The sequence below is a fragment of the Ovis canadensis genome, chromosome 24, assembly GCF_042477335.2.
Source record: "Ovis canadensis isolate MfBH-ARS-UI-01 breed Bighorn chromosome 24, ARS-UI_OviCan_v2, whole genome shotgun sequence".
NCBI classification, from domain to species: Eukaryota; Metazoa; Chordata; class Mammalia; order Artiodactyla; family Bovidae; genus Ovis; species Ovis canadensis.
Genome location: NC_091268.1, coordinates 24,828,218 through 24,851,589, shown reverse-complemented (window position 1 = coordinate 24,851,589; position 23,372 = coordinate 24,828,218). Strand labels below are relative to the sequence as shown.

The window sequence follows — 23,372 nt, the reverse complement described above, 5'->3', positions numbered from 1 at the left end:
TTCTCCAGGGTATCTTCCCCACCCAGGGGTCAAACCTGGGTCTCCTGCATTGCAAGCAGATTGTTTACCATCTGAGCCACCAGGGAAACCCCTATTTTCCATTAACCCTCTCCCCCAACCTCAAAAAATCCTAATCTCTGCCTGTCTGCTCTGCACCTCTCCCCATTCATTCATTTTTCTCTTTCTTTAAGCATCCGTCAAGATGCTATTGGGTGCCAGGCACAGAGCTAGATGTTGGGAATACAGCTTGTGAGCAAAACAAGCCCTCCTGGAAATACCAGCTTAGTAACAGACACAAAAGTAGTAAAAACACAAAGGATAGTTGCAGGTTGTGGAGATGAATCAAATGAATGAAATCAAGAGAAAGATCTAACAGAAAGGAATTGGGGCAAGGGAAGCACTTTAGGTAGGGATGCCTGGGAAGGGCTTGCCCCACTGATCAACACAGCTACCATTATTAGCTGCCTACTGTATAAGAGATGCTGGCTCAATCTCTTTACACACACAACATTACAGAATCTTTGCACAATGTTCACCATTCCTATTTGCAGATGAGGAATCAGAGTCTCAGAGAGGTGAAGCAATTTGGCCAAGGTCACACAGGCATTCAATCATGAAATCAGGATCTGAATGCAGCCACTCTGTGTACTCTTGCTTCCCAGAACCACCTTGCCACCTCCCTCCCCCTGAGCTCTACTTCTGACTCTTTATACTCCCCTAAGAAACTAGTTAGGATTTTTTAAAAAAAAATTTTTGTCCTTTACTGAGCACTGGTAGAAGCTTCCACCTTTATGTACATTCTCTAAGCCCACCCTCAAAACAATAGTAGAAAGCAGGTGCTGTCACTATAGTCATTTTACAACTGAAGAAACTGAGGCCTAAATTCACGCACTTAAATTCAAACCCACATCTGTCTGGCTCCAGGATCCAGACCTCTGACCCCTTAAGCGGTCCAGTCTAAGAAATATCGCCCCGGGGAAGCTTGGTGCCCATCGTCCAGCCCCGGCGAGAACGAGGTCGGCATCCGTAAACGGAAATCTGCATCTGTAATACCGAGAACTCTGAGAAGCGGAGCGACTTGCCCAAGGTCACATAAGAGGGGAGCTACGAGGTCGGGGTTCGAAGCTGGGCGCCCTATGTCCAGAGCCTCAGCTCTTAAGCAGCTCACAGCCTTCCCCGAGCGCCTCCCTCGGCCCTCCGCCTCCGCTTTCACACTTCCCAGCGCCCCCGGCCAGGGTCTACGCGCCCGCAACCCCAGCTCCCGCCCCGCGGCCTCCCCATTCTGCCCCAATACACTCACTTGAGGTGGTCCAGGGAGTGGATGTTGCGCGAAGACTTGCCATGGCCCCCGCCCACCCAGCTCCGCGAGCGGCCAAACATCTCGGCGGTCCCGGCCAGTCGCTCGCCTCACGGTCTCATGCCCGAGCGGCCGGTCGGCCGGGCGCCCGTGGCGGCGGCACAAGCAGAGGAGGCAGCGGCGCGGGTGGTGGAGACACCGCCAACCACCTTCCTCCCTGGCCCACAGCCCCGCACTGACATTTAGCCGGAACCGGCCGTTCGACCGCCGCGCTTTACGGCCGCCCGCCGCGAGGAATGCTGGGAGATGCAGTTCGCTCGCGAGGCCCCCGCGGACGGGACTCTACGAAGGAACTACAAAGCCCGACGTGCATCACGCAACCGCTGGCCCGCGGCCTTGGAAGAGAGGCGGGACGAGAGGAGGGGAGTCCGCAGTATCTTAAGGGTGGGAGGAGCCCGGAGAAATGTATCTGTGAAGATGGGTGAATGAAAGTTACCACGATATTAGCAATTATTACCTTTGTGGTAGGCTTCCCTGGTGGCTCAGAGGTTAAAGCGTCTGCCTGGAATGAGGGAAACCCGGGTTCGATCCCTGGGTCGGCAAAATCCCCTGGAGAAGGAAATGGCAACTCACTCCAGTACTCTTGCCTGGAGAATCCCATGGAGGGAGGAGCCTGGTAGGCTACAATCCATGGGGTCGCAAAGAGTCGGACACAACTGAGCAACTTCACTTTCACTTTCACCTTTATGATAAGAATAAGAATAGCTGTTCCTTGGCCTATGCTGTGTGCCACTGCCGTAAGCTCTTTACACGTATTGTTATTTAATTCTCACAACAACCCAATGAGATGAGTACCTTTATTATCCCCTTTTTACCCGAGAGGAAATTGAATCACAGTGGGGTTAACTTACCCAAGATCATATAATTAGTACGTGGCAGACCCAGGATTCAAACCCAGGCGCCCTTAATTTTATGCCCCAAGAAACGAAACTGCACCAAACCGGTAACAGCCTGGTTTGTCCTTCAGTCTTTTTTTCTACTTGAGTTAAAAAGTAAATATTGAAAGGCCTTCGAGCAACAGTGTACCAAAACTGAACGTCCTGTACTTTCAGTGGATTTCTCTGGTCTTCACCCCCAATCCATGCCATTTCCAAAACATCCACATTTTAAAAAATAAGGAAACACCCAATTTCTTACACCAGGCCAGAAGATGTATCTAAATTTCTCTCCTGGGTTGGAAGTGGGAAATTCCACGGAGGCCCTGTTCACCATTCACCCTTTTCTACACCTCAGTTATTTAAGGTCTACTGTGTCCCATTAACTGTGCTCAGGACGGAATTGGGCTAAGGGCCAATGTTCTCCCCAATACCTAGCACAAGGTTTGCCACATAATAGGTGTTCAACAGATATCAGAGTGAATGAATGAATGAATGAATGGTTTGTTTCACCTTCAGCAGTTGGAGGATTAATGGTTTGCTCTATAATTCATTTAAAGGGGCATGAGAGAGCCATAGAGAAAAAAGGGCAAGTTCTAGCCTCGAAACATACACAGGCCCAGCAGCTTCCAGGGTCCTTTTGTTTCTCTGGGCCTCAGTTTCCTAGTCTGTAAAAATGGGTAACATACTGCACTTCCCCAGCTGGTTCCAATTAATCAATGCATGTAAAGCACCCAGATCAGGGAGGCCTGAGATTTAAAAGTCTGGTGGAAACCGCTTTGGGAGGCACTTTGGGCAAGGTCAGTCAGTCTCCTGAAGGATGTACAAGGGGTGCCCCTGAGGAGGGGAATCAGCGAGCGGAAGAGACTCACTATTCTGTGAACTTCTTGGTTGTTTGAATGTTTAACCACGTTCGTTATTATTGCTGTAAAACACGTTTTACAACATAAAAACAAGAAGCAACATAAAAACAAGAAGACTGCAGGTCTGACCTGCCGGGAAGTGTCTTTACTCAGCTGTCCCTTAATTTTATTATGCAGATTCCCCCCGTCCCGCCCCGCCGAGGGGTGGATCTTCCAGCAGCCAGAATCTGCAGAGACGGGGCGCCGATTGATCTTCCCCACCGTGGAAAACTGCCACTTTCGGAAAGGCCAAAATTTTCACTGGTGAGGTCCAGCGCCCCCGACCTGCCTCCTTTTTCAACAGGTAAACTGAGTCCCAAAAAGGCGTGGCGCCAATACTCAAGTCCAGCAGGGTGCTGATGAAGCTCAAGATTTCAAATCTTCAGCTTTTGTAGCCTTAGGATACCTCTCCGTTGTAACCGTGTTCTGAGTCTTTCCCCTCCCCCTACTCTGTCGCGGAACCGCAGAGCGAATCGGATTCGAGATCTTCCCAGAGTCGGGAATCGTGAAAGCGACTCAGAAGCCGGCGCCTGGAGGGTAGGCGATAGAGTATCCTCCCCCGGAAGTCTCGGGCCAATGAGCACAGGCGTCGAGCGAGCCAATGAGCGCAGGGAATGGGGAGGCGACGAGCCAATGAGCCCGGGGGGGCCACGAGCCAATGAGGGCGGAGAGGGGGCGGCGAGCCAATGAGCGCGGGGATGGGGGCGGCGAGCCAATGAGCGCGGGGCTGCTCCGGAGGCGGTGCTCGGAACGGGACCTGGAGGGCTACGCGGCGGCTGCAGCTATGGGCGCTGCGCCTTCGCGGGTGCCGGTCGGGATCAAGGAACGGCCGGGAGCGGCTGGGGAGACCGTCGCCGGGACTGGCCCTTGACGCTGAGTCGCGGTGGGGAGAGTCCCCGCTGGCGCCTCGAGGGCCAGTGAGCGGAAGCCGGGAGCATCAGAGGAGCCCGGGGCAGCCGCCGGCCACTTCGAGGAGGGGGTGGGGGGGCCCAGCCTGACCGCTGGAAGGGTCGACAGTGCGGTGTGGCCTCCTCTGCGGGTGGGGTGACCCGCCTGGCACCTCTCAGGGGCCGGGGCGCGTCCGCAGGGACCGACGCACATCTCTTGAGGGCACGCCGCCGGGGCCCAGGGCCGCCTGGGCCAGCCCCGGGGAGCCCCTGGATGGCTGAGCTGCCCCCGCGCCGGCCGCCCGGGCGCCGCAGCGGCTGAGCTCGCCGGGATCGCCGGGCCGCCGCCCGCCGCCCTCGCCGCCCGCTGCATGCCCGGCGCCCGGGTAGCGGCCCACCTGGACGCTCTGGGCCCCCTGGTCCCCTCCGTGCCGCCGCCGCTCCTGCCCTCTATGTTCTACGTGGGCCTGTTCTTCGTCAACGTGCTGATCCTGTACTACGCCTTCCTCATGGAGTACATCGTCCTCAACGTGGGCCTCGTCTTCCTGCCCGAGGACATGGACCAGGCGCTCGTGGACCTCGGCGTGCTCTCCGACCCCGGCTCAGGCCTCTACGACGCCGACTCGGAGCTCGACGTCTTCGATGGTTACTTGGAGTAGGCTCGGCTGCCTTCCCCCGCCGCTCTCCCCACGACCCGCAACCGTCGGCCCGGACCGGGGCCCAGGTCATGCAGCTGCTGTTGATTGAGGGCACCACCTGGCCAGGGATGGGACCCCCAGGACGAGGCTCGCTCCGGCCTCCGAGGCCTGTAAGTGCCCTCTCTGCGCAGGATGAGGGCGGGCTGGGGCGCTGGCGAGGAAGAGGGAGGCAGCCCAAGCCGGACACACACCCCTCCCCCAGGCCTCTGATTTCTCAGTCCAGGTCTGTTTGGATGTCAGGAACGGCTGGATTTTTCTTAGGCCCTTAGTTAGGGCTGGAAAGCTTCCCCTAGCGAAGGTGACAGCTGTTGAAGAAGGGAAGGGACACAGGACGCAAGTGGCTTCTTGGTTACCCATAGTAGCAACTTCACAGCTTAGGGAGAAAGCTTTTGCACCCAAGTCCATTTGAAGCAGGCCTGTCAACGCCCCACCCCCACCCCACCCCCCATCCTTAGCCTGCATCGATGGTGACCTTGCCTTTTAGGAGATTCCCGCTAGTCCTGGAAGGATGAAGACTTGCAGTGTTAAAAGAGGGAGGAAGCCAGGCACTGATCACCTTTGTCCTATGGCCCCTTGGAGAACTGGGTGGGGACTTAGAGCAAGGGTTCCTGGCTGTCGCTGTGAGAGGAGAAACCTCCTTCAGCAAAGACCCTGTACTTCCTTTGGCGTTGGCTAGGCTCCCGTTTTGGAGTCAGGTTTCAGGGCGCCCCAGCTCATCAGTTCCGCAGCTTGAATCTGCAGGGGCTGCCAGTTTCGCAGGCTGCTTTCACAGAGGAGGCCAGCTGGGGCTTGGTGCTGCGGTGGCTTTGCCTGCTGTGTTTGCAAGGCAAACTCAAGGGGCTTGGGGACCAGCAGGAGAAGGAACTACAGGATCCTTGCACTGAGGTGTTAAAGCCCTGCCTCTGGGCTGCCACCAGAAAGCTGTGTCCAGCCCCACCTTGTGTGTTGGTGGGAGGGAAATGAAGATTCAGCAAGGAGGAAGACGTGGCCAAAGTCACAGCCGGGAAGAGAGGCAGCAGGCTTAGATGAGAGAGTCTCTGGTGAGGGTTCAAGGGACGTGCAGGAATTTCTCAGCTGAGCCCTTCAGCTGGATGTGCTAGGCACTGTCCTGAGTGGCAGTGGCAGGGGACACTGAGGTGGTGGGCAGGGGCTCCTTTTGGAAAACGGGCATTAATGCCGCTCACCCTAAGCATGCTGCATTTACCCCTTCCTCTTGCCTGTCTTAGCCTAGATGACCATAGTCAGAGGGTGATGCAGGACACACTAGCAGTGGGCAGGACATACTAGCAGTGTCAACCTGGGGGGCTGACAGATTTCTTCAAAGAAAGCTTCATTTGAGCTCAGGGAGACCTTAGCAAGAGCCAAGTGCCCGGTGGAGCGTGTGTCGGCTTCCCTGCATACCTATCCAGTTGGGCGGCCAGCCTGCCATCCATCCATCGATTTGTTCTTTTCTTGAGCAGATGTTTACCCAGTACCCAGTGTGCTTGGGTGAACACAGTGAACAAGACAGACTCAGACCCAGGCCTCTTGGCACTTGGTGAGAAAGACAAGCAGGTTCCCAACAAGACAGTGAGATTTTTGAGAGCTACAGTAGAAAGGCGTGACATCCTCTCTTGCGTTCACTACTATTTCCTCGCTTAGAACAGCTCCTGGCATCTAGTAATTGCTCAGTTAAATGCCTGGATAAGTGAAACAAGACTGGGAGATGGGCTGCTTCAGACAGGGGGTTCAAAGAAGGCCTCTCCGAAGAGGTGACACCTTTGAGCCCTAAATTGATGGAAGGAGCCACACGTGATGATCTGGAGAAAAGCAGTCCAGGCCTAGGGACCCACTAGTGCCAAGGTCATGAGGTGGGAGAGAGCTGGTTCTTCCAACAACTGCAAGGAGGCTAGTGTGACAGAACAGCCCCAGGAGAGGTTAGTGGGGTGGATGGGGCCAAATCATTCAGGACCCGGGAGGCCACAGCCACAAGCAATGGGAAGAAGGTTTTAGGCAGGGAAAGACACAGTTCTGGTCCACATTTTGCAGAGATAACTGGTGATTGTGGGCAGGATGAGCCATAAGGGCAAGTGTGGAAATTGGGAAGCCAGTTAGGAACTGGATAGTTGCTCAGGCCAGAGGTGATGGAGGCTTGGAAGAGGCAAAGTTGGTGAAGATAGAGAAACATAAACAGAGCAAGAATCCCTTTTGGAGGTAGAACCTATGGGATCCACTCAGAACCTGTACTGAGTGTCAATGATATACCATGCCTGGTTCTAGGCCCTTTGCGTATTCACTCATTGGGTCATTCAACAAATGTTAGCCCTGCCTGCTCTCACACGTTCAATCGCCAGGTGGCTAAGATCCCCTGGAGGAGGAAATGGCACCCCACTCCAGTATCTTTGTCTGGAAAATCCCATGGATAGAGGAGCCTAGTGGACTACAGTCCATGGGATCGCGAAGAGTCGGACACGACTGAAGCGCCGAGCACGCATGCGCACACGCTCTCCTGCCAAGCCCTAGAGATCCCAAGATGAGTCCCTGCCCCCAACTAAGCCTTTGACTTACAGTTAGTGCGACTTGGTGATGAATGTCTTATTTTATCTCTTCACCACATCAACTGCAACACTTCCCGTTCCAAATGAAAACATTGGCACTCTCTGGACCAAAAAGCGAAGCCCAAATGCTTCAGCATACTTTGCAGCCAACACTGTTTGAGCAGAAACACCAGGAAATGTATCTCAAGGACACCCTTGCAAAGCTTTCCAAGTGACAGGGCCTGACTCCAGCAGGTGGGGAGGCCTGGGGCTGTGGGAAATACTGGTGCCTGGAGAAATGGTGGGAACCAGGCACCGCGTGCCTCCTTGCTCAGTCCCAGAGCCAAGCCACGGTGGCCTAGGTCCCAAAGACAAGAAGCCCAGAATCCAGTTGGGGAGGGGTGGCTAGTAGCAAGAAAAGCCTGTGGGAAGGATGAAAGATGATCTGACTGCACCTCCTCTCCTGGCCCCTTTCATAAGCAGAACACCAGTAGTCAAATCTTGCTCCTTCTCGCTCTTTCTCAGGTAGACGGTCTCCTGTTGCACACAGGCCAGTCCAGGAAACACTGACCAAAGGTGTGGGCTCGCCAGGCATGGGGGACTAGGGTGACCTCAGGATGAAGGGTGCACTCATTTTTGCTCCCTCTCTTTTTTTCCACATGACTCAGTTTCTCAAATGCTTGTTGAGCACCTATTTAAGGAGGCAGTATTAGGCTTCCCCAGGTGGCTCAGTGGTAAAGAATCCACCTGCCAGTGCAGGATACTCAGGTTTGATCCCTGGGTTTGGGAAGATCCCCTGGAGGAGGAAGTGGCAACCCACTCCAGTATTCTTGTCTGGGAAATCCCATGGACCCGGAGCCTGGTGGGCTACAGTCCATGGGGTCGCAAAGTGCCCAGACTCAAGTTGACCTAGGTTCAAATACCAATCCTAGTTGTGACCTTGGGCATGCTACAGTACCTCCCCAGGTGTCAGATTCCTCTTCTGCAAAGCAGGGATCATAATCTACTTCGTTCTGAGGATTGAATGAGATAGATGTAAAGCTCTTAGACCTTCCTCTGTGTGTGTGACACATGAAAATTAACGACTGTTATTGTACACTCAGGCCCTTGTGAATGTAAAAACCTGCACGTACCCTCAAGTATGCATATTTATATCCCACGATGAGCACGGTCTTCTCTTGTGACTCAGCTGGTAAAAAACCCGCCTGCAATGCCGGAGACCTGGATTCCATCCCTGGGTTGGGAAGATCCCCTGGAGAAGGGAACGGCAACCCATTCCAGTATTCTGGCCTAGAGAATTCCATGGACTGTGTAGTCCATGGAGTAGCAAAGAGCTGGACACGACTGAGCAACTTTCACTTTCTCTTCTTTCATGAGCAAGAGAGGTCTGGCTGCCTGAGTGCTGGGTGGGTCTGGGTCTGGACCACCAGGACAGACTTCCCCCTCTGCCTGGCTGGTCTGGGACCCTCAAGAGACCTTTTCCGTCGCCCCGTGGTCTCTAAGGCCACCTGATCTGGAGAGCTGTGGCTGTGGTTTTCCTCGAGTATTCTTCGTTGCCCAGGAGTGGGGCTGGGGACCAGGCACTCCTTTTTGGGAGAGAGGGCCACTGCAGCTGGCCCAGGCGCTGGGGAGAGTCCTCACGTCCCAGCGGTTCCTGTGTGGAGGCAGCTTTGTCGGATTGATTTGTCCTGGTTCCTGATGAAAGCAGCCTCTGCCTGCCAGCGCTCAGCGTTGCTGCCCGAGTCAGCATAGCCTGGGGGAGGCCAGGTTGGGAGCTAAGGGTAGGTGGACTAGGTCTGCTTATCCCAGGGTTTCCCAGATATCAGTGTTCTGACTGGTGCCACAGCTCCTTCCTGACCCGCCTGCCCTGGTCTCTTGGTGGCAGTCTGTGGCCTGTGCCTTCAGCAGAACACTCAGGCTGGGCATCTGGCTTCCCTGCTCGGAAACCCAAACCTCCCTTGGGGATGCACACGATAGGTTCAGATGGTGGGAGAGGCTGCGGTGGAGCTCCGGGGAGGGGTCAGGGCAGACAGGGGAGCCAGGTGGGAGGGAGACAAGTGGTGGTGACGTGGGAAGACGGGTGCGCCCCCAGGCCCTGCTGCCTCCAGCTCTCTGCTGCCCTGAGGCCCCCTGGGAAGTGTGCTGTCTGCCCCACTGGACAGGTGAAGACCCCTGCATGTGTCTCGAGACAGCTGAGGTGCCGGGGGCCCCATTCCCTCATGCCTGAGTTGTGCAAACTGGAGATTTCATCCAAGGGAAACCCTCACAGCCCTTGCCTCTGTTCCCTGAACCCAGAATTGAGGGGCTCCTGTCAGCTCGAGCCTTGGAATTCCTGGTTTATGTGCCATCCTCCCTTCCTGGGACTTCTGAAAGCATAGTTCACTTTTGGGAAACCAAGACCACAATAAAAAGGACAGTCAGCCACATCCCCCATGTCCATGTCTCAGAGAAAGAAACTGAGGCCTGGAAAGGGGGGATGAGGGACCAGGGGTACAAAGCTAGCAAGACAGCCAAGCCCCCGACCCAGCTCTGAGGGAGGGTGCAGGGGTGCTCCCAGCTCCCCTCTGTGGCTCTGCCAGGCCTGCCTCAGATGTTCTCTTGGTCCTTGGTCTGAGTTGCTTTTTTTAACTTTATTTTGAAATAATAATTACACAAGTTGCAAAGAATTCCCATATATACTTCACCCAAATTCACAAGTGCATGCATTCATATTTGCCATGCTTGTTCATGTGTACAGATGCTACTCTGGACATGGCATGTGTGTATATATACATGCTTCCGTATATGTGTATATACATGTGTACATGTATGTATATTTTTTGAACCATTTTTGAAAACAGATTGCAGATATTATGTTCGTTTACTCCTAAATATCTCAGTGTGTATATCCTTAGAATGAGGGCTTTTACTTAAATCATCACAGTACCACTGTCAAAATCAACACATTTAATGTTGATAACACTCTTAGGACCAGTCTGAGCTGTGACTGTTCAGATTTCACCAGTTGTGCCAATAGTGTCCTTTCACAGTGAAAAAGGAGGGTGGGAAGGGAGTCGAGGCCCAGGAGCCAATCCCAGGTTGCCCTTGTCATCCCCCGTCATGTCTTAAGCCGTCTTTAGTCTGAACACTCCCTCGGTCTGTGTCTTTCGTGACGCTGACATTTTGAAGCATGCAAGTCTGGTATTTTGTAGACTGTCTCAGTTGGGGTTGCCTGATGTTGACTCCTGAGTTTAGCTTCAGATGGTGTACTTTTCGGCAGGAATACCACAGGGAAGCGAGCATGTGTCCTGAGTACATTGTATCAGGAGACACGTGGTGTCTGTCAGCCTCATTACTGAAGATGTTAGCTCTGACCACTTGGTTAAGGTCTTGCCTGCCACCTCTCTCTGCTGCAGAGTTCCTGTTCCTCCCTTTATAGTTTATGAAGAAGTATGTTTGTTCTAGTGCTTAATTTCTTAAAAATCTGTCTTTTTCATGTGAATTTATTTTTAAAAGACTGTTTATGTCACTGAAAAGAGAAAACCAGCATCACTTGGCATGGATAAAAATACTAAGTGCCAAAGTCATTAACTTCTGGACAAATACTAAAGCCCGCTAAAGGCACAGGGCCCCCAGCTCTTTGTCAAAAAGTCAAGTTACCAACTGTCATGTGATATACTCTAGCATCAAAGTGGAGCTTTCTCCTTCAGGTAATCCATAAGGATTGGCCAAGAACCAAAAGTCACTGGCTCCCTGGGTGTCTCTCAGGTTTATCCCAGGCCATCTTGGTGGACCCCCTAAGACTGGTGCTTAGAGGCTTTGTAGTCAGATTTGGGTTTAAGTCCCAGCTGGACTAGGGCCTTCACCTCCCCAAGCCTCAGTTTCCTTCTCTGTAAAATGGGGAAGATAGTGGTCCCTGTTGAAGGGCTCAAGTCTACCTGCCAGTGCAGGAAATGCAAGAGATGAGGGTTCAATCCCTGGGTCGGGAAGATCCCCTAGAGGAGGAGATGGTAACCCACTCCAGTATCCTGGCCCAGAAAATCCCATGGACAGAGGAACCTGGCAGGCTACAGTCCAGTGGGTATCCGGGAGTCAGACACGACTGAGCCGTGAAAGCAGTTAAAGTGCTCTTGCATGTTGGGTGAGATGGGGATGGTCCTGTAGTTGATTCTTGATCAGTGATGCCATCGGTGGTGATGGTGTGTCAGACCCAGAGCAGGTCGGCCCAAGAAGGCTTCCCCGTTCTCGGGCCCCTTTCCTCTGTGTGGGGGCCAGTTGCCAAGGAGGGCATGTCTGTTGGGCAACCTCTGAAGCAGTCCAAGTGTGGTGGTAACTGGTGCCCAGGGAGCCAGGTGATGCTGGTATCCTCGTAGCTGGCAGCCCCTGCCTCAAGCCTGGGGGTGACTGGGACCTGGTTCCAGAGTCAGTCACCCCCTGAGGGGGCAAGCTCCATTCCTGGGAGTCCTTCCTGCCAGGGGCCTTGGCTCGGTGGTTGTAAATAACTATTTCCAGTTTCCCCTGAGTGTCACCCCATGAAACAGGTGGGGCAGGGCTCATTAGCTCCATTAGACAGGGCGGAAAACTGAGGCTTGGGGAGGTTCAGGGACTCGCCCCAGACACCCCACTGTGAGGGGGCCGCGTGGCGCCTCCTGGCCACACTCTCAGTGCTCCCAGTGAGGCCTCGGCAGCAGGCGTCCCTGGGAGGCAGTGAGCATGCCGAAGCCTAGTGCAGGCCGGCTGTGGATGCCCTGCCCCCTCTTGGGCACTTGCTGCTTTGCACTTTGGAGCAGAGGAACCCAGCCCAGGCTCCCTTTTTGCAGTGCTGGGAGTGTCTGGCTAGAATTAATGGTTTCACTTTCAGCATTTATCTGTTGCTTTCTGCTTATGACAGATGGTCTTATTTTTTTTCATTCGCGATAGTGACATAAAGATTGCTTTTAAAATTGTGGAATTTGCCGGGGAGAAACAGGCCAGTAGTTCAGGTGGTTCTTGGCTGTGGAAGGACTCAGAAGGCCTCATGGAGCCTGGGGCGCAGGCCAGCTGGAGGTGCTCCTGATGAGGAATCACCACAGAACCCGTGCTTGAGGGGTGGCAACCGCCGACTCAGAAACCAGCATCCAGACACTCTGGAGAAGGGCCAGGACCCTGGCTTCCCTCCCCCAGGAGCCTAGACCCAGGCAGACAGGCGAAGTCTCCTTCGCCCTCCCGCTTCCAGCCACGCACTCATCCACCAGACACGGCAGAGGCCTTCCTGTGTGCAGCCTGGTGCTGAGATGGCAGTGAAGAACCTGGGCAAGTCATACCCGCTGGCGTCTGTCTTTATGGCTTTAATTGGCTGGTGCATATGTGGAGAACGAGGAATGGGCAGTGGGTGCCCAGCAGACAGGGTCTTTTGGAGGACGGAAGGGTTACCCTTTAGAAGACCCCCTGCACCAAGGAGACCCCCATTCCCAGCCTGTGTTTTCTAGCTGAGAACAGGTGGGGACATGGAGGGGAGGGGCCGTGTGTGCTGGGTATTGCAGGCATTCCAGCAACACAATTTCATGTAATCCTTGTAACAAACAGCTAGCAGTTTGTTTCAAATGGGGACACAAGCCCAGAGAGGTTAGGTGACTTGCCTGAGGTCACACAGCCAGGAAGGGGCAGAGCCTGAAGGACTCGAGACCGGCCGATTCCAGACCTCACCTGGGCTATCTCAGAGGAGCAGGAGAGTGAGACAGCCCAACTGCACAAAGAATCCTCTTCCAACAAGTTCAGAGCATCGTCCCACCATCACCTTTAAGACAGATCTCAAAGCGTTTCCCCACAGATAGCCAGACTGAGACATTGCTTCTTAAGATGAATTAAGTGCCCAACTATCATTCTGATGACAAACCAGCCAGCCAGCCATTCCTTCTGTCCAGCTCTGGGGAGTGGCCTGGAAGGAAAGGTACAGTTTCAGAAAGAGAAAACACCCAGAGCCAATAGCTGATGACTTGTCGGTCATGCTTCAAGGATGTCAGGAGGTGGGAGAACCCACTGCCTAGACTCTCTAAGCTGCCGCCTCAGAATGTTCTCAGCCTGGGGCTTCTGATGCCAGAGGAAAGAAATGAACTAGGTGCCAAGAGGAACTGAGAGAGACGATGGGGTTAGACTACAGAGCTTCAAATCCTGGCTCTGCCATTTGTGAGCTGTGTGACCTCGCTTGGTTAACTTAACCTCTCTGAGCCCCATCTGAAATTCAGGGATGATGGCCCTCCTTGGCTCCACCTCCTGGGGTTGTTCGGAGGAATGAATGAGCTAAGCCATGAGTTGCAGCAGATAGTACAAGGTGAGCACAAGTGCTTGAGAATCTGTCAGCTGGTTTGCTGTGAGACCAGACTTGCAAGTCAGAGAAGCGAGGAGGTTGGTCTCTAACAGCAGCAGTGTGTGGCACAGATGAGGGGAGCCAGGACATCCTCCCACCAGTAGAGGCCTGGGGCCACACCTCTGTCCTCAGTGCGCTGTGTGGCTTAGGACAGGTCACTGCCCTCTCTGGGCCCCTTCATTCTCTGGAGTGACCAATTCAGGTCAGGGTCTCCCAAACCTCTTATGATACCATCAGCAATTTTTGCCATATTTGCTCACTGCCTGAACTGTTATCTGAACTGTTATTTATGCAGTTAACACAAGTTAAACATACACAAGTGTTAGTCATTCAGTCACGTCCGACTCTTCGCGACCCCATGGACTATAGCCCACTGGCTCCTCTGTCCACAGGATTCTCCAGACAAGAATACTGGAGTGGGTAGCCATGCCCTCCTCCAGGGGATCTTCCTGATCCGGGGATGGAACCCAGATCTTTTGCACTGCAGGCAGATTCTTTACCATCTGAGCCCCTGGGGTTATGCAGTTACTATCTTCAAACCAGAGGCTCTCTTTTTAAAGTGAAATTAACATGGTGGAAAGAGAGGATCTTTATGGTATTACTATCAGAAAGGGAAGACTGGCATCATTCTCCATAAAAAGAAGGTGACCCTGCAGATGAACAATGAGAACAGAGGGCGTTGGTGAATTCTAGCGGGAGCTGGCGCCTGAGCCTGTTCCTTCCGGAAGTTAGCGCGTGTGACAGAGTCACACTAGCCAGACTGACGCCCGCCTGGGACTCAGGTTGTTTGCAGTCATGAGCATCGGGAGGGGAGTGAGGCCCTGTTCCAAGTGGGGGTCCCATGTTCTCTAACAGCCCTTCCGCCCAAATCTGAAATGGGCTCCAGTTCAGTCCCCTGCCTTGGAGAGTGTGCAGGGAGCCCTGGTAATGCTGAATTGGAATGAACAGTCTGCTTTCCTGGATGCCAGAGGTCTGGGGAGCTCCACGCTGACCACCACAGGGCACCCCAGAGTCCCCATGGGGGAGGGAGGTCTGCAGAAGGTGGGCTCCTGGTGGGATGGGAGGGGAACTCGTGAACACTTTTCTGGAGGATGGAGCTCTCCGACACGCTGGTTGCAGCGCCGGCTTCCCCTCTGGCCTGCCAGGTCCTGGGTCATCAGTGGGAGCCAGGGATGGTCTTTTGAGCAGTGAAAGGATGTGTTCCTAGCTGAGCCCTAGGAGATGAATCTGCCAAGGACACAAGAAACTGACCTGATGTGGCCCCTGCTAACCTCTCCGTGTCTCTCCCAGGGCTGGGCTTCCCAGATGGCACTCGTGGTAAAGGACCCACCTGCCGTTGCAGGAGACACAGCAAATGCAGGTTTGATCCCTGGGTCGGGAAGAGCCCCTGGAGGAGGGCATGGCAGCCAACTCCAGTATTCTTGCCAGGAGAATCCCATGGACAGAGGAGCCTAGTGGGCTGTGGTCCATAGGGTCGCAAAGAGTCAGACACGGCTGACTTAACTTAGCACACGTGCACTCATGACCAGCCTTCAACCCCTTTCCACCCCAAACCAGACTACAGGAGGTTCTGAGGCCTGGTCACCAGTCCTCTCCCTACCTGGCGTGTCCTTCACACACACCTTTCCCCAGACTCGGCTCCAGCCATTCCCTGTGCTTCGTCCTGGGTCAGCATGGTACCTTGGGCTGCAGTTGCTTCCTAGATGTGTTTCAAAGGCAGAGACTACACTCATCTCAGTCCCCAGTGCCCAGGTCAGGCCCTGGCATACATGAGGCGTGAGATTATATAGTGTTTAAAATCTCCAGTGGAAAAAGTCCTGGAGAGCTGAGCATCCTTAAGCAAGTTTCTTACTCCATCTGAACCTTAATGTCTTCATCTTTAAAATGGAATCATAATAACCTAACTCCTGGGGTGTTAGGAGTGTTGAGTGAAATGACCCATGTGATACTCCATCTCAGGTGTGCAATCCCCAGGAGCTGACCCAGGAGCAAACAATTCCAGTGCACATTGTTTATTTGGGAGGTGGTCCAGGGGCTTCGCAGGTGACACTAGTGCTAAAGAACCCACCTGTCAATGCAAGAGACATAAGATCTCCTGGGTCGGGAAGATTCCCCTGAAGGTGGGCATGGCAACCCACACTAATATTCTTGCCTGGAGAATCCCATGGACAGAAGCAGTCTGTAAGGCCTCAAAGAGTTGGACACGAGTGAAGCAACTTCGCATGCTGTGCCCAGGAATTAACTAATGTGGAGTGGCAGGCCACCTCCATGGCCCTGGGCTCAGTCCTGCTCAGGAGCTCTGGGAAGCAGTGTAATGGAGAAAGTGGCTCAGCATCGCTACAGCCACCACACAAGAGCTGGAAGGGTGAAAGTGTCAGGCTTTCAGTCACATCTGCCTCTGTGACCCCATGGACTGGAGCCCACCAGCTGCCTCTGTCCATGGGATTTCCCGGACAAGAATACTGGAGTGGTGTCATTCCATTCTCCAGGAGATCTTCCCAGCCCAGGGATAGAACCCGAGTCTCCTGCATTGCAGGCAGATTCTTTACTGCCTGAGCCCGCAGGGAATGGGGTATTGATTCCCAGCTTTCTGGCCTTCACTGGTTGGAAGGCAGCTGTGGAAAGATGTTGGCGCTGCCTGCACTTGCAGCCTGGAGCCCAAGCAGGCTCTGGAGGCAGAGAGGCCTCAGGCAAAGAGGCGGGTCCCTGCAGCTGGAAGCTGCCAGGTTAGGGTGCCTCGGGACGGCGAGTGGACGAAGTTGGGTGCAGCACCCACACTCTGCCTAGGGCTCATGGTGCAGAGTGAAAGCTCAGGAGGTGGTACCTGCTGTGATGGCGAACTGTCTCCATCTTCATCACTATCCCCGTGCCAGCCTCGCCTCCCACAGTTAAGCAACTTCAGGCAGGTCCCAACTTCAAACAGAGGTCTAAACCTCTGTTTCCTAACCTATAAAGTGGGGAAATTCATGGTTCTCAGCGGAAGCAGTTCTGTCCCCTTGGGTGGCCCTAGGAAATGGGGTGAGCAAGCATTTTGTTGTCACCTTTGGGACCAAGGATGCTGCTGTACACCCCAGAACAACCCACCTGCCATGTCAGAGAATTGTCCTGCCCCAAATATCAATAACTCTTGATGAACAACAACACGTGTGTTTAACGTGTACATTTTTTAAGTTATTATTTTCCTAATATTTAATTTGGCTGCATCAGATCTTAGTTGGGGCATGTAGGATCTTCATTGCCCAAAGCGTGTGTGGGTTTACTTGTCCCGTGGCATGTGGAATCTTGGTTCCCCAACCAGGGATTGAATCCATGTCCCCTGCATTGGAAGGTCAATTCTTATTAACCCCACCAGGGAAGTTCCTGGTGTCTGAGTTTTATGTGATGCTTGATGACGTTTGCAGAAGTAGTCTGAGCCAGCATCAAAGGTGGTGAGACTCAGAATTGGGGCAGGACTCGTGGGGGCTGTAAGGGGGGTGGGCATGGGAATGTGAGATGCTGCAGGCACAGCTGGACCCAGAGAGAAAGGGGGGCAGGAAACGAGGACCCGCGGGGAGCCAGGTGGGGAGGATGCTGTGCCCTGGGAAGACGGGCCTGGCGGGGCTGCTGAATAGCTTGGCTGTGGCCACAGCCTTCCCGTAGGCGACGAGGCATCTTCCCAGCAGGGTGGGAGCTGCTGCCAAGCCCTGCCCACTCCCTGGAGCTCATGTCAGCCAGCTGACCCCAGGCGACCCTGAGCAAGCTACCCTCCTCCTTCCTCAGCTTCCGAGGTGCTCCTCCTGGGGATTTTCTGCCAGGAGTGAGACAGCCCTTCCTCTCCCTGGTGAAACTGTGCTGCTTTCCCAGCCTGGTGCTTAGAAACCAGACACATTCATTAAAATTTTTTAATAAAAAATCATAGGGGACTTCCCTGGCAGTCCAGTGGTTAAGACTTCTCCCAGTGTAGGGGGTACGGGCTCAATCCCTGGTCAGGGAGCCAAGAGCCCACGTTCCCCACCTTTTGTGCTAAGTCCTGTCCAACTCTTTGCGACCCCATGGTCTGTAGCCTGCCAGGCTCCTCTGTCCGTAGGGTTTCCAGGCAAGAGTACTGGAGTGGATCGCCATTTCTTCCTCCAGGGGATCTTCCTGACCCAGGGATCGAACCCACCTCTCCTGCATCTCTTGCACTGCAGGCAGATTCTTTACCTCTGAGCCACCAGGGAAGCCCTAAGACTCCACATACCTCCTGGCCAAAAAAACCAAAGCATCAAACAGAAGCAATATTGTAACAAATTCAACAAGGACTTTAAAAATGGTCCACGTCCAGAAAAGGAAAAAAAAAAAATCACAGGACAGCAGCGCTAGCCTAAGCTCGAGGTTCCTGGTGGTTCCCCAAGTTCAAACCTCTTGGTGGATGGGGTCAGGTCAGTGCTTCTGTGCTAGTAACACCGCTTTGTCCCTCTTGCCAGGCCTGCTCCCCTCGAAAGCTCCGTGCCAACAGAGAGGTTCCAGTCCGGGCCCAGGACGGTGGGACAGAGAGATTGAGAATGGACGCCAAGGTCCGGGAGGCACGTGCCCCCGCCCAGAGGGTGAGGCAGGGGTGCCCGGAGACCTCGCCTGCCTGCGGCGTCGTGCACACAGCCTCGCCCTGGCTCCCGACCTTCCGCCATCTCAGTGGATGTTTACATGAACCCAGCCAGAGTCAGCCTCCCTGCTTTCCACCCCCGGCTGCATCTGCTTACCCCACTTAACCTTCGGAGAGAGAGGACACGTCATAGACGAAAGCGACTCCCAGCTCTGTTTGATGGCCAGTGGAGCTCTAAGCCCGATGGGATCTGTCCCGAGTCCAGGCTTAGATGCAGCGACTTGCTTCCGAGAGAGACTCAGAAGGAAAAGAACACCTGGGGGGCTGAGGGTGGGGTTTGGACTCATTCATTTCAAGTTGTTTGCTTGCCATCAAGTTGCCAGAACTGATACATTGTGCCAGGGGTGGGGACAGCCACTCCTCCAGCCAGAAATATTTTTTGAAAATGTGAGTGGTATGAATACTTGACTTCGATAAACCTGTAAAAGCAATACTTAGGAGGCTAACTTCTTTCAATTAAAAAATGTATGCAACTCCAACCCCTGGGGGCCCTGCCTTTTTTTTCCCCCCCCTTTGAGATTTGGAAAAGGAGTCCTTACACAGAACCTCTGATAAAAGAGAAGAGTCAGGACCTCCACAGTTGGAGATCCAGTGGGGCTTAGAGGGTCTATCCAAGCTGGGCTGGTGTAGGAGTCCCACCTGGGTCCCTTCCTGGCGTCCACAAGCCTCTGACAAGCCAGGATCCACCTCGGGTGTGGTGGGAAAGGCCTGATGGCCTAGCTGAAAATGAAGCTGGAGGTGGGGATCCCCTGTGTTGGGCGTGTGGTGGTGGTTGTTAGTGGTTAAGTTGTGTCCAACTCGGCACCACCATGAGCTATAGCACACCAGGCTCCTCTGTCCATGGTATTTCCCAGGCAAGAATACACTCCAGGAAATCCCATTTCCTTCTCCAAGGGATCTTTGCAATCCAGGAATCAAACCTGCATAATTCCTTACCACTGAGCAACCACTTGGATCCTGGTAGACCTCCCCGAGAGATAAGGGGAGTGAGCGGGTGAGAGAGCAAACGGCTGACTGAAGTCAGGTCCACTTGCAGCAATTCTGTCCAGTTTGCAGAACACCTGATGCTTTGCAGAGTACCTTCATGTACACACTGTGTTTAACAAGGGGTGGCTGGTCAGCTCCATTCTACAGGTGAGGAGACTGAGGTGTGGGAGAGGAAGGGCCTTCGGGTGATTCTAAGAAAGGGTGCAGAGAGGCGCGGACAGAAGACTTTTGAGAAAAAGGAGCGGAGGGAGGGAGACGTTTCTTTGGAGGAGAAGCCTAAGGGGAGAAGCAAGTGTTTAAAAGTGCATGGACAAGACTTCCCCGGCAGCCCAGGGGTCAAGACTGTGCTTCCAGTGCAGGAGACATGGGCTGGACCTCTGGGTTGGAAGATCCCCTGGAGAAGGAAATGGCAACCCGCTCCAGTATTCTTGCCTGGGAAATCCCATGGACAACAGAGCCTGGCAGGCTACAGTCCACGGGATCGCAAAGAGTCAGACATTAAAAAAAGAGATATGACTAAGCGACTGAACAACAGCATATATATACAATTTAAATGCCTTAAAAAATAAATAGGACTTCCCAGGTGGCACAGTGGTGAAGAATCTGCCTGCCAATGTAGAAGACGCACAATCCATGAGTTTCATCCCTGGGTTGGGAAGATCCCCTGGAGGAGGAAATGTCAACCCACTCCAGTATGCTTGCCTGGGATATCCCATGGACAGAGGAGCCTGGTGGGCTACAGTCCATGGGTCACAAGGAGTCAGACACGACTGAACACCCGTGCATGCACCCATCTCTCATTTAAAGTCGTCACTATGAATAATTATAGCCTCTGATCTCATTCTGTCACCTGTGAACAGATCAAAAGCAGTGGGGGTGGTCATGCCCACCTCACCTGATTGAGGGGTGCTGTAGATGCCTGGATCAGAAGGAGACCGTCTTCCTGTGGTTGCACACGTTGGAGTTTCGTGGAGTCCACAAAGCCCACACATGCAGGGACACCGTGAGGGGTGATGCCCCAGTACAAGGCTGGATGCCCTTAGCCCCCAGGGCCTGGGGGGCCTTCCTTCTTAGAGGGCTTCCCCTAAGGCAGAAGGCACCACCTTTCTGCCAGGACGTTCAGCCAGACAGCTGGATCGGAATCCCTCTGACGCTCTTGACCCTCAACCCCTACTTGCTGGGAAGAGGGGGAGAGTCTGGGAGCCAGGCAACCAGACTGGGGCACAGGCAGCTCCCACAGCTGCCAGGAGAGAGCCAAGCTGTCCCAAATCAGGGCTTCTGACTAAGCAAGCCATGCTCCAGTGAAACACACCAACCAACCTGGCAGTTCTCTATGTAGACAGCAAAGCTGCCAGGTCCCTTCCAGGCTCGCCACAGCCAGGGCCCGACGCCAAGCTAAGCAGCGACTCCCAGGATAGAGCGGCGGGGCAGAGACAGAGGAAAATACTACGTAAAGCTCACAGTGCTTCAACCTTGTTGACCACCGAGTCGTGAAGTTTCCAATGAAGGGTAGGAAGCAGTAGAGAAAATCCTTTCCCCAAAGACAGGACTGGGGCCAAAGTGGAGTCTGCTGTGTGTGGATGGGTGGGTGGGGGTGGAAGGCTGGAGGGGTCTGGGCAGGGGAGGAGAGCAAGGGTCCCGGTCAACTGGCTGTAGAACATGGCAGAAGTGATGCTGTGTGACAGCCAAGGCTGGCTTATAAAAAGGACACGACTTCTCCCCGTGGTCTCTGTCTCCCCCTCCCAACTTCTCTTCCTGTTGGCATAATCACCCTTCAACCCAGACACCAGGCGTGAGGAAGCCCCCATCTGGAGAGCCCCCCGCCCCACTTCCTCAGAGGCACCGAGGCCCCCAGTCATCATCAGGTGCCAGGCACACGAGAGATGGAGCCTTCAGATGACCCCAGCTGACCTGGAGTGGGGCAGAGAGATGAGCAGTCCCCGCCAAGCCCTGCCCAAAAGACAGATGCTTAAGAGCAGAATAAACATCGGTGCTGTTTTAAGCCACTGCGTTTTGGGGGTGGCTTGTGATCCGTTAGTTAGCCAGAAGAGTGTGCACCCCAAATTTAGTAATCACAACATAAACACAGGACCTGCCCGTGGGATTAAGTAACAGATTTTTATGTAGTGGAAGAAAACAAACAGGAAATGGAGGCAAAAAGGCGAATGTGGTCCAGGCCATGGTCCCGCCCCTCCTCCGTTAGTGTATCGTCAGCTCTTTCCCCGAGAAGGTCCAGTGCGTCTGGCCAGGCCTAGCTTTGGCCGCGGTGAAAAGAATCAGTGCAAACCAGTGAGTCCCAGAGACAGAAGGCAGCTGCCGAGAATTTCCAGCGGTCATGCTTAGAGCAATGAACAGGCTGGATGATGCTCGCAGGCATCCTTGGAGCCGGTCCTGCTAGGAGAGCAGCCTGGAAACGTGCTTTCCCCCTGGCCACAAGGGACCCGGGCTGCCGGATATGTGGCTGCCTCACCCATCGCCCCAGTCTTGGCCACAGCTGTCTGCAGTGTCCTTTGGGGAATGCCTCAGGGCTCCTGGGTGTTCAGCAGCGGCCCCTGGGCGCCCGCCCACCTGCCAGAGCCGCGGTGGTGCCTGAGCGGGGCTGACATCCACCCCAGGAACCGAGGGGTTGGTCTGCAGAGCAGGCAGCGGGTCCTCTCCCCAGCTGGGCGGGGGCCGACCCTGAGTCACCGGGGCTGGGCACCACAATACCATGTCCCACGGGACACAGGCCAAGAAACCCGCATCCTCAAAGAACCAGGCGAGCGTCCAGCACGGTCAGTGTCCTCGGAGAGCATGCTGTGGGAGGCTGGGAGGGGGGAGATGAGGAAGCTTTAGGACAGGGCAGATCAGCACACGGCGAGAGCGTGGTCGAGCCCGGGGATGGGAGGGGGGCGGAGATGGACGAGGGGATATCCCAGGTCGGGGGGCGCACGGAAGTGAGAGGGCAGTCGCGTGCACAGAAATCGGTAGAACGAATTCCTCTGAAGACAGGGCCGGGCAACGGGGCAGCCAGAGGACCGAGATAGCAGCCGGGCTAGCTGGGGCATCCTCAGAGGAAGGCCTTCCAATGCTGAGGGCTGCGAGGCATGCACGCTGACCTGCCTGTCCTTCCCAGGGCCCCCAGACATGACCACAGGGAGGATCCCCAGGGCCCAAGTCCTCAGAGCCTTTAGAAGACACCCCAGCAGAGAAGGAGGCGGGGTAGGGGGTGGCAGACAGAACACGGGTCCAGGATCGGTCCCCCAGCTCCTAGCTGCTGCCCCGCCCACCTTTTCCGGACACTGACTTCCTGGGACCCTGTCCCTGGAGCCCCCCAGGGCTCTCCCCTCCCAAGCTCACCTCAGTTCCCTTGTCCCAGCCACAGCCTGGATCATCTCAGAATGATTCGTGGGTCGAGCTGCTGCAGATGCTCCTGGACGCCAAAGGGGATGGTGGGCGTCCACATCCTGTGAGGGGGCGTGGCGCACGGAGGCCAGGTCAGAGGACGGGGGGTGGTCTGGAGCCCCCAGCACAAGCTGCCTCCAAATTCCACCTCCCACCCAGCTTAGTGTGGGGTCATGGGGACACCAGAAGTCTAGTGACCCCCTCTTTTTAAACTTGATTCTGCTTCAAGGAGATAGTGAAGGACAGGGAGGCCTGGCATGCTGCACTCCCTGAGGTTGCAAAGAGTCGGACACAACTGAGCGACGGGACCACAACAACGGTCGAGAACTTGCGGTGTGATCTCAGAAAGGTTAGCTAACCTCTCTGTGCCTTCTTCACGTCTGCATAGAGAGTCTTACAAGAGCCACCCTGCTCCTCTTAGCAAGAGATGAGTGATTATGTAGACGGCAGCGGTTTGAAAGATTATAAAGTACAGTATCGGACAGTGGACGTCATAGTGAGGTAATAATAAGTCTGAATCATATGAAGTTGACAGTTCTATAGGTCAACAGTGGAGGAGGGCATAGCAACCCACTCCAGTATTCTTGCCTGGAGAATCCTTGTGGACAGTGGAGCCTGGCGGGTTACAAAGAGTCGGACACAACTGAGCGATTAAGCACAGCACAGCACATAGGTCAACAGATAAAAGCCATTTCGTATTGTTCTGCTTTCTATATCGAGTCTTTTCGTGTACCAGACACTGTCCTAAGTATCTTGACTAATTTAAACCCCACAAAATTGCTTGGGGGGGTAAATATTATTATCACTCCCATTTTACAGA

The 23,372-nt window shown here is 54.3% G+C and overlaps 3 protein-coding genes and 1 long non-coding RNA gene across 28 annotated transcripts in view; 1 reads left to right on the top strand and 3 right to left on the bottom strand.

Moving 5' to 3' along the window:
- CLEC16A (C-type lectin domain containing 16A) overlaps nt 1–1,588 on the bottom strand; it is a 235,284-nt gene extending 233,696 nt beyond the window's left edge. For 10 of the 16 annotated variants that reach the window (XM_069569948.1, XM_069569951.1, XM_069569953.1 and 7 more), the window contains exon 1: nt 1,301–1,573. In XM_069569948.1, coding sequence (XP_069426049.1) covers nt 1,301–1,380 — 80 coding nt within the window. In that variant the 5' untranslated portion in view covers nt 1,381–1,573. Of the gene's footprint in view, nt 1–1,300 lie in introns of all 16 variants that reach the window. The other 6 variants (XM_069569954.1, XM_069569962.1, XM_069569956.1 and 3 more) reach the window with 3 other exon arrangements.
- Nucleotides 1,589–1,764: 176 nt separating this feature from the next.
- On the top strand, nt 1,765–18,660 carry DEXI (Dexi homolog). Its single transcript, XM_069569947.1, has 3 exons — nt 1,765–2,094; nt 3,273–4,829; nt 18,006–18,660. Exon 2 carries the CDS (start codon nt 4,393–4,395, stop codon nt 4,678–4,680), a length of 288 nt encoding a protein of 95 aa, XP_069426048.1. The 5' UTR covers nt 1,765–2,094; nt 3,273–4,392; the 3' UTR covers nt 4,681–4,829; nt 18,006–18,660.
- LOC138428962 (uncharacterized) lies at nt 12,522–16,507 on the bottom strand. Its single transcript, XR_011252636.1, has 2 exons — nt 16,385–16,507; nt 12,522–13,131 (listed from the first exon to the last, which is right to left on the bottom strand). It is a non-coding gene; the product is annotated as an uncharacterized lncRNA (long non-coding RNA).
- A 2,607-nt stretch (nt 18,661–21,267) lies between the features above and the next one.
- CIITA (class II major histocompatibility complex transactivator) overlaps nt 21,268–23,372 on the bottom strand; it is a 55,150-nt gene continuing 53,045 nt past the window's right edge. For all 10 annotated transcript variants that reach the window (XR_011252633.1, XM_069569936.1, XM_069569938.1 and 7 more), the window contains 2 exons: nt 22,508–22,614; nt 21,268–21,974 (listed from right to left, as the gene is read on the bottom strand). Coding sequence is in view for 9 of the 10 variants with exons in the window: in XM_069569936.1 (XP_069426037.1) it covers nt 22,539–22,614 (76 nt within the window). In the remaining variant the exon portion in view is untranslated. The remainder of the gene's footprint in view (nt 21,975–22,507; nt 22,615–23,372) is intronic.

Excerpts from the sequence above, each read along its gene's own strand:
- DEXI (XM_069569947.1), top strand. The coding sequence starts at position 4,393 with ATGCCCGGCGCCCGGGTAGCGGCCCACCTGGACGCTCTGGGCCCCCTG.